At 36.7% G+C, this 15,677-nt stretch overlaps 1 protein-coding gene across 1 annotated transcript in view; it reads left to right on the top strand.

Annotated features, from left to right (window-relative positions):
• Nucleotides 1–15,677, top strand: part of LOC126092464 (ARL14 effector protein) — a 70,485-nt gene that overhangs the window by 27,214 nt on the left and 27,594 nt on the right. Inside the window, exons 2-3 of the mRNA XM_049908069.1 lie at nucleotides 5,208–5,329; nucleotides 12,645–12,791. Of these exons, the coding sequence (XP_049764026.1) occupies nucleotides 5,208–5,329; nucleotides 12,645–12,791 (269 nt within the window). The remainder of the gene's footprint in view (nucleotides 1–5,207; nucleotides 5,330–12,644; nucleotides 12,792–15,677) is intronic.

The raw sequence follows: 15,677 nt of genomic DNA, 5'->3' as shown, positions 1-15,677 counted from the left end.
AAACCACTTATAAACTGTTCTAATCAAAGGTGCAGAGTCACCATAATGTTTATGGAGCTTCTCTTTAGTCTCCTGAGGCGTTTTGCTTTTCATAAAGTAAAGTTTAATCACCATATGAAATTCTTTTTTGTCCATTTTTTTGACAATCACTCGACTTCCTTGATTCACACGAATGCGAAACACAAAGAAATAGACCAGTATGGCTGAAACTTGGTGTGCGTTCTTTTCAAAGATGCTACTAACTAAATATGATCTCGATACATGCCGGTGGTGCCATCTCTTGGACTTTGCTCAGACTTTTCAAACACCCCGCGTATATAGATTAATATAGTCCAGTTACTTTGCACTCCATTTTAAGAAAAGATTGTGATGGGATTCTTCAGTGCTTAATGTTCAGTTATGTCTTAACAAGATGTTGATCATTTATTTTAAGTACTTGGATTGAATCTCTCATCCACATCTAGAGTTATAAAATATCACTTACCTCGTTATTTTATGAAGAAATATTAACTGGTTAAGGGATTGTGTTAGTCAGATGGCTTCCAGTGATTCTTTAATGAAATAATGTTTCTAAACTTTGAAATAATTATATTCACTAATATTTCCTCACATTGGATTATTAGTACAAAATATTTCTGCCTTCAGCACTATCACAAAAACGCATTTGCTCCATTTACAATAGCTCTTCTGCCAAGACTGTCCATTTCATATCACATTCCTACCAAGACTGTCCGTTTAAAACTACTCTCCCAGTAAGACAGTGCACATTCAAGAACAGAGACTTAACAAGGTCGAAGAGTTTACAACTTTGTTGATAATAATTGTTGGTGCATCTTTGAAACAATTAATAAACATGAATTTACATAAATTCAACTAAAATGCTTCAACATTAATTCAGGTATGTATAATGTGAATATACAGGCTTATTTATACCCACCTGAGGATATCAGTATCCAATGGTATTGTGCTTTTCGTACTCTTATTGACTTGATTGCATTACAAACTAGTTCATCACGCATCTGTGATCATGACATCATATCTCCGTAAGATATATGTCGTACAATGATCCGACTTTGCCGGTACACACAGTGTGGATATTATCTACAAAATGTGGTGCAAATAAAATTAACAATAAAGAAGTAATAAAACATCTTGCTTGTTGATGAAATTTTATTGCTTGAAAAGCAAAATTGTAATAACTGGTAAATTTTTTTCGTTTCATTGTTTAGTAGGTTGTGTCAGTGAGAAATGTTTCACAAGTGTTCTAAGTGCTCTCACTTTCAATTACTGAACTGAATGAATACAGCTGTGTAATTTGTCTGATGTTATGCTGCCTCAAGATATAGGCACAGTTTCTAACTTTAGTACTTTGTGTATTGCGTGAAACCTTTAATGTAACAGTATGCCTAGTAATGAGTAGATTGACAAATTTTTAGATTTGGTCAATAATTGTATGAAATGCTGAAAATAAAATTTGTGTTACCAAGCCTTTAGATAGGCAACCTGCTTGTGGGACCAATTGACAGTTTTATCTATTTAGTAGTATAAATTAGTTTTTCAGTTGTAAGTGTTGTAAAATGCTAACTTCAGTATATCGTACGGATTGACCCTCACCAGAGGTATCCAATTCACTGCTTCCAAAATGTATAATGCATTTTGGCTGTTGCAAAATTGTCCACCCACAGCAGAACCTTTACTTCCGTGATAAACCACTTATAGTAGTAGAAACATATCACTTTATAGAATTAATGTTTATGCTAACTTAACACCAGCTGAAAGAGACATGCCAGACAAAACTTAATATCCTACACTGCTTCACCAACTCTTCTTGGGACACTGATCAGACCACCTTTTTGTGACTTCAAAGGGGTCTCATACCACCCCTCTTGGACTACGGTAGCCTGGCTCATGGATTAGAAGACTCGCAACACCACCTTTGGAAGAGCCCTGTAGATAACAACTTGACAGAGGTGACCATACTGAGACAGCCCCAACTATTATTTATCTGTGTTGCCCATGAATGAGGCGTCAAAGAACACCCAAATCGTCTTGTTCTCTTCCTGGATAAAAGGACAAGGCGTGCACAAAAATGCTGTCCGTTGTCTCAGTATCAGCTTGTCTACGGTCCAGCCTCTGAACTACACAGAACACTTTCTGAGATGTTTCTCTGTCATCCTCGCAGACACCCTGTTAAGAGGATCTGTTGCTCACAACTTCATCTAGATCCAGCCTTCGTGCCAAAAGACATCTCGCACCCATGTATTGCACGTGATAGTGCACTTAGGATACAGTTGCACTTCTCTCACATTAGGTCATTGGAGCTCTGAACAGTTTACAAGTTCAAACTCTATCCCTGACACTTAATTTGTTTTAGTCAGTCAAGACTTCTCCCACGAGCTTCAAAGTGCCAGATGGTTGATTTTATTTACCTGGGCCTCTAGCCACATCAAAATCCCAGAAAACAAATTTGCAGATCATTTGACAAGAGCCTTTGAAAAAGAATACCCTAGAATTGCAGATACTGGTTCCTGACCTATGTAGGACCCTATCCCAACAACTCCTAGTGTTATTTATTAGAGAAGTGTGCTTTAGCTACCATTACCCAGCTATGTACCATAAAATAAAAAACTACTGCACAGACGTCTTCATGCAGTTCGTCCTGTTGAGAACCTAAAATTCACTGCCAGCTCTGTCTTGGTCACACTATACTCAGATTAAACGTGTAGCGACTGCAGTGGCAGGGGTGAAGTGTTGCCACCGTGCAGCCAGCCAGTCGTCACAACGCGCTGCATGTTACCTGCAAAATAAGCAACACAGCCAGCACATGATGCACAAGAAAGAACTAAGATTGGGTGGTGCCTGGTCTCTAGTCTGAACACTCAACTCGCTGCAACAGCAATTGCAAAGTAATTTTAATTGGAGTATGGATTGACTCGCAAATACATTCTCAAAAAGCTCCCCATTACTGCAGTTGTGGTGCCCCTTTATCAGTGGCGTGGCACGTATTTTAATAGTGTGCCTAACTTTTGTTGTGATAAGACTAACTGATTCATTACCCTTAATTTTAGCCAGTGATGTCCTAGCAGAGAACCTAGAAAATACGGATTGTTCGACCTTACTTTTTTAAAGACAGGGGAACAGCATTTGCTAAGACTTCAGCATGCTACATTGACTTGTTAAAGAACATTCTTCATCCAGAACTTCAAAGGTGTCATGTACACATGAGAGAAATGTGGTTCAGAGATGGTGGTGCCACAGCTCACTTGGCAAGAACATTCTTGGAAGTGATTTGACAGTTGTTCCCATGAAATGTCATTTCACAATATCGTGATGTTCCACAGCCCCCACACTTATGTGATCTATCAACCTGTGACTTCTTTTTGTGGGCAGCTTTAAATCGAGTATGTACATGAACAAGCCGTGCACAGTTGATGACCTTAAGATATTAGTTTGTCAGGAAATTGAAGCTATGCCAAATGAAATGTTCGAGAGAGCCAACCATTACATTCAGGAGAGTCTGGCAAAAAGATCATATCTCATGAGATTATTTTCTGAACCTAATTAAGGTATGTAGATTTCAGAAATGTACTAAAAGAACTGTTAGTGAGAGCAAAATTTTTAGAAAAAAATAAAATCTTGTTTCAGTTAGTCAGTAAGGAAAAACATGTTTCCTCTGTATAAATATGCAGTTCCTGCTCTTATTCTTCCATGTATTGACTGTGCAACTGTGTGTTGCTGTTGTAATTTTTGTGTTAACTTGTTCACTTTATTCACACATTTAATGAGTCCACAAAGTAGCATGTGAGCAATACATTGACTTTTATATCTAATCTGATAAAAAGTCACTGGTCTCCTCCACATATCCAAATGACCTTATTCTGTGAAATGATTTGTATTTGGATCACACTTTTAGTGTGCAGAGAGGTGTTCACTATTCTGTAAATTTCTTGTTCAGCTGGCTGCCAGCAGAATGGAAAAATTTCAGTCAATAAACCTAAAACATTCATATGTAAGCTGTAAAGCTCACTTGTGTTGGCATTAGCTTGTTTAATTTTGTAAAAGAGTTCCTAATACAATTTTAGTGCCTTTTACTGTAACATATTTGTCAGTACTATTGTAAATATATTGTTTTTGTATTAAATTTTCTTACAAGCTTTCTGTGAATGATGAAGTGACTTGTTCTATGACTTGATAAATTAAATAAATAAATAAATTAAATTAAATACCTTATTATTTCACTGTAATAGACCCCACTTCAGTAACTGCTACAACCAGTTTCCCCTGTAATGCAGAATTTGATATGGGTTGACAAGGGAGGGAGGATGTGTGAGAGCACTGGAGGAAAACTGAGATGAGCTTAGTAACAGTTTTTTGTCATTTAGTGTGTGTGCTTACTGACTGACTGACTCTTTTATTTCATGAGTATTGGCCTCTCTTTATAATGAACAGTTATTCATGCAAAAGAGGCTCATTAGATTAAATATGCTTTTAATTTTACACTGAATGTATTGCAGAATTTCCCGTACATTCCTCTGCAGTGAGACATTGCAAGTAACTTGAACAGAACCTGTAAGAAGACCTTTGTTGCATAATGTTGCTCGAGTAGAGTAACAAAACACATTTGATGTGATGTCGATAAAGATAGAACTGCACTATGCAAAATGATGATGGATTGCAGAGAAAACAGGCACATGTAAGAGTTTATTCTCTTTGTTTATTATGTCCAGAGTATTTAGCACTATCCGTATTGGTGCAATGTTTGCTGGCTTCAAAAAATTGCAGATTTACGGTACTTCTTTCCAATTTTATAGTTTTCCTTATTGGTAGAACCAACATAGATCCATGTTACTGATCACGTGTCAGTCAAAATGCACAAAATTGTTATCCGAGCAGAAATAAAAATGTGTAGGAAGCAGTGTCATGTTGTGCATCATACTCTGGATACCTAAGCGATCACTATAGAATAGAAATACCAGTGATCTTGACATTCCACGTAAGAACTTTGGTGTTGTAAAAAGATAAGCTTCTTGTTTCTGTAAAAAGTTATCTTGACTATCCATCGAAATATTTTGGAATATGATTGCACATGAAAAGAATGTTCTCCATGCAACAAAAGAAACTGAGCAAAGTAGAAATAAATTTATATCGTGTGTCTGTGTGGCATAATAAGCATTTTACATGACAAAAAGTCAAAATTTGTGTTTCAGAAGTCAAATCCTGTATTGAAGAAATTGACAAGAAACCAGGACATGAAATTTATGGAAAATTTCAACCCTGAAACTAGTAACAGAGAGAAACGGAAACTGACACGAAAAATCAGTCATGGAGGGTAAGCAGTGCAAGTTCTTATTGATTTTATTTTTTGGATTTCTACTGCCGACATCATACGTAGATTATAACTTACTTCAACAAGAAAAGTTCATGGATTGCAATAACAAAAATATAAACTGGATTAATGTGCAGCACTAAACTGAGATGAAAAGCTGCTGATGGAAAGTCACAAAAAGAAGATAATTGGAAATACTTAAAATAATATGAATTAAACAATAATTGGAAATGCTGTTAACTAATAATGTGGGATGGAGAATTACAAATAAGAAGAGTCATTCAGAGAACATTTGGAGTAATAGTGGTCTTTTCTTCCCAGCTCACTGACCTTAGTTGTCACATCAGCTGAAAGGAATTGATTACAGGATAGTAATGGATGAAAGATAGCTTAGTGTTGTATTTATTAGATGAAGAGAGAAGTGTGGCTAAATTCACCACTATTTGCACAACACTGCTGACTGAAAGAAAAAAAAAAGAAAAAAAAATAACAGTGAAATGGTTGTGTGCAATGCAGCTTCATTAACAATGTATTTCTTTGAATTTATAACCTTTGATTCAAAGTACACTGAAACTTGGAGGCAGATTGTTTTAAAAGAAGCTAAGTAGTATTACCACTTCCTGATTTTTGTCAGTACTTAAGTATTTGTTCGTAATAACACCAGAAATTTCACTATGTAAATAAAAAGGGTACTCATTTATCTGTAGCTGATTGATGGATAATGTATAAAAGCACTGACTGCACGGAGAGCATCTCTCTCTCTCTCTCTCTCTCTCTCTCTCTCTCTCTCTCTCTCTCTCTCTCTGTGTGTGTGTGTGTGTGTGTGTGTGTGTGTGTGTGTGTGTGTGTGTGTGTGTGTGTGTGTGTGTGTGTGTGTGTGTGTCGGGGGGGGGGGGGGGGGGGGCTAGGCTTTGGCCATATCATTAATGAACTTGAACTAGGCAATGATTTTGATTTGGAAGACAAGAAAGGTTTCCTATGGTAACCAATAAATAGGTTATCATAGAAGGGTGTCATGACAGTGTCCATGGCCATGCCATAATTCATTTTTTAATGTTTCAATCCTGCAAAATGAGGAACGTAATGTGTGAAGATATATTTAGCTAGGCGTATAAGGAATAAGGAGTTGTGTTTGGAGTTGGAAGGACATTGTAATAGTTAGTTTTAGACAGTGGCAAAGCTATGGTACGCGGATCTTGGTGTGTAGGGAGATGACATTAACAATGTAGAGTAGGGACGTGGAGTGAGGATGATTTGAGTCAGTGAAGGAGGTGGTTTGTGTCTTTAATATGGGGAGCTTGGCTGTAGGTGGCTGGTCAGAAGTGTTTGTTAACAAGAGATATTTTGCGGAAAGCAGCTCATCCATCCTAATTGTGTATTCTGTTGGGAACAAATACAGTAAATTAATAAAGTAGTATGTAGACTGGACCAGAGAAACTGTCAAAATAGTCTTCTGGAGACCAAGATGAAACTATGAAAATAGATCATCCTCTGTGAAGGATATTTTGTTAATTGATGTTTAACACATCAACACATAGATAGAGAAAAGGCTTCGAGTGGGAACAATGATGGGCAAATAACTTACTGAAGCAGCTTTACCTGTCGAGTAAAGGAAGAAATGGTTTCAAAAGAAAGAAAAAATAACAAGAAAACCAGTCAATTACCAGAAGTGAAGTACTGTGAAAATAAAACTGCAACTGTGTTGGATAGGTTATAAGTAACCCAATGCTAGAACATTGAGGTTGTCGCCAATAAGTGAGGTGACGTATATTAGATGTTTCAACTATAATGAGATATGATATGCAGATAATATAATTGTTTGTGAAAACTGTGGCACCGTGAAGAAAAAGTGAATGTTTTGCATTAAGATGGTGATAATGTGTATGTGTGAACAGGACGTTGCCATCTCAGTGGCGTGGTAGGCATGTAAAGTTTGTAGTAGGATAGTGAACATTGTATCTCATTACCTGCCAACAGTAAACATTGAATGTGGTGTCACTTTGTTTTGTTGACAGCAGCAGCCATTGCCAAGTTATCAAGTTTTCAATGATGGCCTTTGTAAATGCAAAGGTGCCTCTCTATACTGGCATGCTTATTGCCAACAAGTTGTGTTTATCCACTAAATTACAGCACCTGACATCATTGTGACTGTGTGCCTGACACTGTGGCAGGTTCACCATGTAAGACTGAGGGCACTTTTATTAGACTTCCAATATCTTGACAGGGTACATTTGACTTCAGGTAATCACTGTTTCTAACAACCTGCAGTTTGCTTTACAATAAAACAGTACTTTTCAAGTATTCAATATCAAATATTTTCTCTTAATTCAGTTTTGCTTTCAAATTTAAAAATGTATTTGTTTTTGCATTGTGGCATAGAGATTCAGTGTGGATAAAAGGTTTGGAAAATAACTGGTCTTTTAGTACTTAGGTAATCAACGTATTTAATACACTATCAACACAGATTCCTGTTATCACTCATAATGAAACAATTACGTATAATATGATAGGTACCTGTCGCACCCCTTGAACAGGTACTCACTTAATTATATTAAATTGCACTGATAATGAATAAGTGATTATTTATTTTGCAAGCTTCTTTCAAAGCAGGGGTGGCTAAGATTTTGGCTCTTGGGCTGTGGCCTGTCACAAGTGCCATAGTGCTCAGCTTCACTGCACATCCCCCCGCCCCGCCACATTACACACACTCTCTCAGCTGGTGGAGAGGGGAGAAGCATTTAAATGGCAAATGGCAATGCAGTCACACTCCGTACGACTTGGCTTTATATTTCATGTTCTTCAGCAACCTAGATAACAAACAAAACAAATCTTTGGTATTATTTATTTTCGGAGCGCTGAAGATGAATAATTTTTCTCTGGTACAAACTGTTGTCATATCAACAGGCACAGACAATTTCACAGATTTGCACCCTCTTGTTGCCACTAACCATGACTTCTTTAGTTTCATAATCAGAAAAAGGTCTTTTACACAGAGATATTGATTGAAATATGTAGCACTTTTTGGAACCTCATTATGAAATGTGGGAACTCTACATGAAGAACATAATGTAGACATCCTGAACAGTTTTAATATAAAACAATTTGTCGTTAAAAGGGAATTCCTTGCATATCACTCAGTTGTGTCTGCACTTGCATAAGGGCGCTTTAAACTGAAAGGCCAGTAGTCTGGAAAACATTTGGAAAATTGACAGTTTCATAGTGGTTAGGAAACTAGCTTTACAGTTCTTTGAAGGCCACAATGAATTCTTCGAACCTTGTGTTTTCTTTAACTATAGTGGGCTTAAGGAATTGGACTGTTTGTCAGCATGTGTCCCTTCTATAACGCAATTTTCCTTTTTAAAGACATTCCCATCAAATCGGAAAGAAGTTGTTCCTCGCCTTGCAGTGTTTCACTGTGAGCAGTGTGCAGTTAAGTCCATGTAAAATGCGAGGTCTGCAGTCCATTTGGATGTTTTAATTTTAGTTCCTGCATTCCTTTTCCTGCTTAAATTCAACAATACCAAGTTTTAAATCAAAAAATCATTCCAAACCTGCCCCTTGACTTAACTGATGTACTTTGCAGCAACACGTAAAGTCTCCATACTCTTCATTCAATTCCATCAAAACAGTTGCAATGGTCAGTGGAATAATGTGTGCGACATAAGAAATTTTGCTATTTATACCACCAAGAGTATAAATTACTCTTGTAGTAACTCCTTCTTTACTCTGGACTACTGTAGTAAATTACTTCTGTAGTAATATACTCTTCTAGTAACTGTTTGAGAGTTCAATTTCTATTTACTTCTGTAGTTATAACTAAAGTAGTAACACCTTTTTACTAAAAAAGTAAACCATTTCTGCACACTGCTGGCACATGCATTACATTCCCTCTCGGAAAATATTGTCAGCAGACATTATTGCATCACCTTTTGCGTAACTTATTTTCATCGCTATAATTTTAGAAGCTAGACAGAATTATTAAATTGTATTGTTAAAATTGGGAAATCTAAATGCTATTTTACTAATTAAAGACACGATCTGTGTATTATGAAAAAGAAACATTATATTAATGGAAGAATCTGTTGTTAATCCCGCCATCTACAGCTACCATTGTCCATGGTTGGTTGGTGACACGTGTTAATTTAAGCACCAGTTTGAGATTCAAGCTAGCAGCAAAATGGAGGTAGGCAAGAAATGTTCAAAAGCCATATTAGAAAATGAAAAAGGAATAGTTTCGTGAAATAATGAAAAAGTACATAACTACTATTAAATCTAAAAAGCACGATGTCAACAGGCTAAAAAGGAAAAAGTATGCTTGGGAAAAAATACATGTTGAATACAGCACAGAAGCTCTTACACAAAGCGCTCAAGAGCAGCTTACAGTAATGTGGAAGGAAATGAAAGTGAAAGCAAAGAAAGCAAAAGCTAGAAGTATACGAAAACAATTTCAAACTGGCAGTGGAGTAAGTGAGATGAAGATAGACGATATAAGCCAAATAATTAGTGAAATGATTCCACAAGTTTCAGAGAGAATAGCTGGAGTTAATGACAGTGACACACCTGAAGGTAATGTGATACTTTCAAGCAATTTTGATGATAACTGCTCTGAAAGTAGCTATGAAACTGCTGAAGGAGGAACTTTATCCCATAGTCATTGAACCTCAGCCTGCATTCTCAGGCGGGAGCTTATCAGAAGATGCACCCAGCAAAATAGGGAGAGAACATGCAGTTGTAGTGAAGAACTGAGAGTTGTTGAAAAAATCAGATGAGCGTCATTCCTTAAAAATGTGTTTAATACAAGAGGAATACAATGCAAAAATGTTATTAATAGAAAGACAAAGAGAAATCATATAAGAAGAGCTTAACCTTAAAATGGAAATTATGAATAAGTTCAAGAACATAATGGTGCAATCTTCAGGTTCCAGTTCTTCAGCCAATGTGCTCAAGAAATTTGGGTTTTATGGAATGAATAAGAAAATAGTAACATGCATAAAACATCTTTTATTTCCTTGGTATTTTTTCAAATGGTTAGTATGTCCTTGTTTCTTGTAAGGCATAATATTTCTGTTTATCATTTCAGCATCGGTACTAATTTTTGTAAATAACACATTCTAATATTTATCTGAATTTGCAATATTATAGAAGTAGCTTTTTTTTTTTTTTTTTTTTAAATAATTGAAACGTTGTATGACTCAGTTACAAAATAAAATGAGAATGTTAATTCCCTAGCAAAAAGACAAAGAAAGAAAAAAAATGTAACTATAGATTGCACATAAATAAAATAGTCATTTTTCACTGCAGTAATAACAATCCTATGGCTTATTTTACTTCTAATTTTACTAGCAAACTAGGTACAATTTTTAATTAAAGTAATTAAGTATAATAGACCTTCTGACAGGTTGGCCTACGTGATCTGCTTCTGGCTGAAATGCATTATGTTTGATGTCATTCATCTCCACAGCATCAGGGTGAAACATATATCTAACATCTATTCCAAAGCTGTATAGAACTGCACCAGTCACAATAAAATTCCTACACTTGTTTGGTTTAAATTGCATTGTTTTAGTAAGAATTTGGAAACGTTTCTCCCAGACACCGAACGCTCGCTCTATTACACATGTGGTAGCAATATGGGCTCTATTGTAGCTCCATTCGCCTCCTGTGTGGGCTCGGACCTCGGGTGTTGTAAGATGTTTGCAGAGAGCGTATTCACTATCTCCAATAAGCAACCCATCATATTGTCCATTTTCAAATTCTGCGGCAACTCTACTAATGTCCCAAATACATGCATCGTGCGTGGAACCTGGCCAACGGCTTGCCACGTTTAAAATCTTCCTATTGGCATCACGGATGATTTGTGTATTGACGGAAAAGAAATCCTTGAGATTTCTGTATAGTTCTGCTTGTACTCCAGAAGGACAAAGTATGGGTATATGTACACAGTCTATGGCCCCTATGACATTTGGGAATCCACCCGTTAGATAGAATTCTTTGGTATATTTTCTTAGCTCTGTGGCAGTGGCTTTAAGGCAGGGACACAGTTTATCACACTGTTAAAAACTCTTCCAACAGTAGTACAATCCCCTGCTACAATTTGATAAGTACCTGTGGGAAAGATTTGCAGTCCACGAAGAAGTTTGAGCCTAGGAGACAAAGCACAGTTCCTGTCAGAATTATGCTGCAGTAATGGCTCCAGCATACCAAGCAGCAACTCAAAAGATTCCTTACGAAACCCAAACCACTCATTGAAATCACTGTCGCTATATATCACAAATGGATCTCTCCTCTCCATTACAACCCTCATTCTTGGTATGTTCACTTCTTCTTCCATCTCTATATATTCTTCGTAATCCATGTAATCTATAGAAGTCTATGCTTAAAACACAGAACTCAGATTGCACCTTACTCTCTTACTTTACTCCTACTACTGCCTAGGAGTAAATTTTGGCATTTTATCCTCCTGAAGTTACTAATGTAGCTACTACTGCCTAGGAGTAAATTTTACCATTTTATTCTCCTGAAGTTACAAATGTAGTAGCACACTCTCCAATCATGCTCTCCACCCGGAAGTCACCGATTTCCTTCTCTTTTTGTAACGTACTACTTTAGTTTCAATTACTCCTGACTGGTGCTCATCACCCTTAACATGTAACTGTTATTGTCTGGGAGCAGTGTAGCATTTAAGGAAAAAGGTTTGTTTATAAGTGTGCCTCAAAGTGTGATAAGGTAATGATTCAGGTTATTGGATTTGAACCAGCTGCAGTGTGTATTTTCTGTAGAATATGCTTAACATCATATTGTTTGACCCAGTTATAGAGTATCACATACTCCAGTGTGGCCTCACTCTTAGATGCTTTACATTGTATCAGGATATTTGGTACAGCTTTATAAAGTTGATCAAAATATGTCGTTCACTGTTGAAAATGGATTCTTAAACATTTGTACATATGGAAATGTCAGTGAGTACCTTTTGGTGGTTACAATTTTTGTCTAGCTCAGTCTTTCCATTTTGAGTAAAGATAAGACCTTAGCCACATTTTTTAAAACAGGCAGTATCTAAACCATAGTTGATGGTAATCTTCTACTGCCCCACATTCATTTGTGATAAATACTATTTATGTTTAATCAATAAGTGCAGAAAATGGAAGATAATTACTAATAATATAAGTATTAAGTAATTATGGAATTAAATGTATGATTAATAATTATATTCAGAAAGACTTAAGTTACCTTTCAGTATAATTTAATATGTCCAGTCTGTTGATTATTCTTATAAAATAAATTCATTTGACATGGAGCATTTATATTTATGTTACAGGCGCAGGCAAGCCGCCAGTTTATATGATGACAGAGGTATCTATATTGCCACTGGAAAGGATCTCTGTGATTGCCTAGATGAGACATGTGTTGGCTGCCACTTCCCATGCCCAAAATGTCGTTCAAACAAATGTGGGCAGGAGTGCAGGTAAGTTGTAAGTAGAAATACGATTTGTAAAAGCCACGGTGAAGAAAGAATATCAAACAACAGCTGCAGGAAATTACAAGCTGATGTTTATTAACGCTTTATCGCCACCAGATGATCAAACTGTAGCATGTGAAAATTATCTTGCACTTACTAGCATCTCTTATGGGTATTGTGAAGTATAATTTTCTTTTACAAAAAGGATCTATAAAATTCAAGCCAGTGTGGTTAAAGCTTTTATAGAACTAATCTCAAACACTGTCAAATTAAAGTAGATAGTAAACTGATGACTCGCATGTATTCTACAGCCAAAAAAATCTGCAGGGGCTAGACAAGGTATTTTCACCGGCTATTACATGGAAACAAGACAATCGTACTCTGAACACAGCCTTATCCCTTACAGAGGTTCTGTGGTCACGAAAGTAATGGGAATAAAGATTGGTGGCATGTGATCAACTGAGATGAAAGCTTTCTTATGGATAATTCATGGACTGCTGCCATTTCAGACTGAAGTCTTTACTGCCTGGCAATGTACCAACTGTCACGAATTTGATGGAGGGACTCATATCATTCTGTGTTTCATTTGTACATGCTGCTTGCAGTTTTTCCTTTAGTGCACAAGATTTGCAACTGGCACTGTTCTGCCAGCTGTGTCATCTATGCTGCTTGTTGTAACACTCCCCTGCCAGTAATTGAAACAAAAATGTTCATCAATTGCACTTTCTACGAGATTATGAAACTTGCCGCAGTTGAAGGATATTGTGGTTGAAAAGTGAGTGTGTCCCGGATTTAAAGTTTGGAATTTTTAGTACTCCGAAATAATAACACATGCCCAAAAATGTGGCTTAAAGCTCAATTTAATGATTTTCCAAAATTTCTTCACTGATTTTTCTTAAAATAAAGACAGTTTTAACCTGATGATGTGCTACATTGGTCTTGCAGTCCTCTGATCTAAACTTGCACTATTTTAGTGGGTGCAGCTGCTGAAGTATTTGTATGTTAATTAAAAGTAATACAGTCTTGATAAATTCTAGTTTCGGTGATAAGTAATTAGTTTTGGTGGTGTTTAAAGGTGAGCACTTCAGTACAACCTACACACGTACAACATGCCTGGATAAGAAACAATTGACAGAGCAAAGAGTGATTACTACAGCATAATTTTAAAAAAATACTTGGAACAAACATAGAAACACTTCGAACAAACATGTAAAAAATAAAACATACAAAAATAATTAACTCTCTATACTCCTTAATTATCTCTCTTCTTAATTCTTAGAGACTTGACAAATCTGTAGTTTAGTCAGTGTGTTAGCAAATTGACTTGAAATTTCCACATGTTTCAGTTTGATAGTCATTTCCATATGTTGTTGAATAAACATCCATGTAATTTCAGTATGTTTCTTGACGCTCGTTATTTTTACTTCATAGGTATTAGTCTATGTATGACAGCTTGATTGGCAATTCTCATTTTTGTCAGTTGATTCGAGCCTGAAATTCCAAGTTCTTGTACAAGGCATCATATCTGATATATATCATCAATCAAAGAAAGGCAGTTAGGTATTTTTCTTGAGCTTTAGAGTGTACTAGACAGTGGGTCCTCCTCACATGATAAGAACTTCACTGATGGCACTTCTAATTGAAATATCGCATTTATGATCATAATCAGTATAGTCAAAGCAGTGTTGAGCTTCTATCAAAGAATATACCTTACTTCATAGTTCCTTATAGGCACCGAAAGATATCTCACCATTTTCCAGTAACAAACCATTGGTTTATTACTATAGCTGCTTAAGTAATTAATAGCAAAACTAATATCCAGGCAAGATGATGTTGCAAGTCGCAATAGACTCCCTAAAGCTTCAGTAGAGTTCAGTCTTTCCCAATGGCTCATCATTAGGACCCGGATTTTAATGACCAGTCTTATTTTCTTCCTGAATTTTAGAGTAAACTCGGTAATCGATTCACTGATGTAAGACATTGTTGTGCAGCTTCAACAAAGCAAACAAAGGTGGCTAAAAACATAAACATCACACATGGGTTGTGTCTTTTCAATTTCAATACAGACTCAATCTAGTTCAACGTGCTGAAAGTAAAGTGCTCAGACAGCATGAATTTTCAAGGTTTTGTTCATGATTTTGGAGGAAAAATCCTTCAGCCACCTACTACTTATTACAATCTTCAGAAAGACTCACGAAGTAGTTAGGCTATAATACTTTCTTTTTTTTAATTGCAACGAAAAGCTCATATTAACATTGAATCAATAACAACAGAACTATTATATATAATCAAAGAATAAACAGTCTGTCCTTTGTGCGTGCCGCCACAGAATAATGCTATCCTTCACTGTGTATGTCTGGATGTTCTGCTGGTGACTCCCACACAGCCCCCCCCCCTCCGATAGAGCGGAGCTCTGGGAATGTAGGGGTATTTATATTTCATCCGACGCCCAGCTCTTGTGTGTACTGAAGGCATTGGTTGAACTTCTTCAGCTTCTGTTGCTGGTAGTGACGGTACCACTTCCTCTTGTGGTGGTGAGGTGGTGTCCTCCTGGTCCAGTGGTGTGGAAGGTGGCACTTGGTGCCTGACCTCTGTGTCCTCTTCAGTCGGTAACATAGTGCAGGTTTGAGCCATTCCAATGATACCACTTGACTCTTTCCATTTAGATCTATCTGCATGGTATGTTCATCCTGTGAGAGCACTCTGTAAGGTCCAGAATATGGAGGCTGCAGCGTTGAATTGACAGTGTCCGTCCGCAGCATCACATGTGTACATGAGCGTAGATCTTTGTGCACGAATGTATTTACTGCTCCATGTCTCGAGACAGGAGATGGGCGAAGTCTGGCCAAATGCTCGCATCCCATTTGCAATGTAAACGGCAATTTGGTCTGT

The sequence above is a fragment of the Schistocerca cancellata genome, chromosome 7 (genome assembly GCF_023864275.1).
Source record: "Schistocerca cancellata isolate TAMUIC-IGC-003103 chromosome 7, iqSchCanc2.1, whole genome shotgun sequence".
Classification (NCBI taxonomy): Eukaryota; Metazoa; Arthropoda; class Insecta; order Orthoptera; family Acrididae; genus Schistocerca; species Schistocerca cancellata.
Note: the sequence above shows the minus strand (reverse complement) of the source record. Positions and strands in the feature narration are given on the sequence as shown.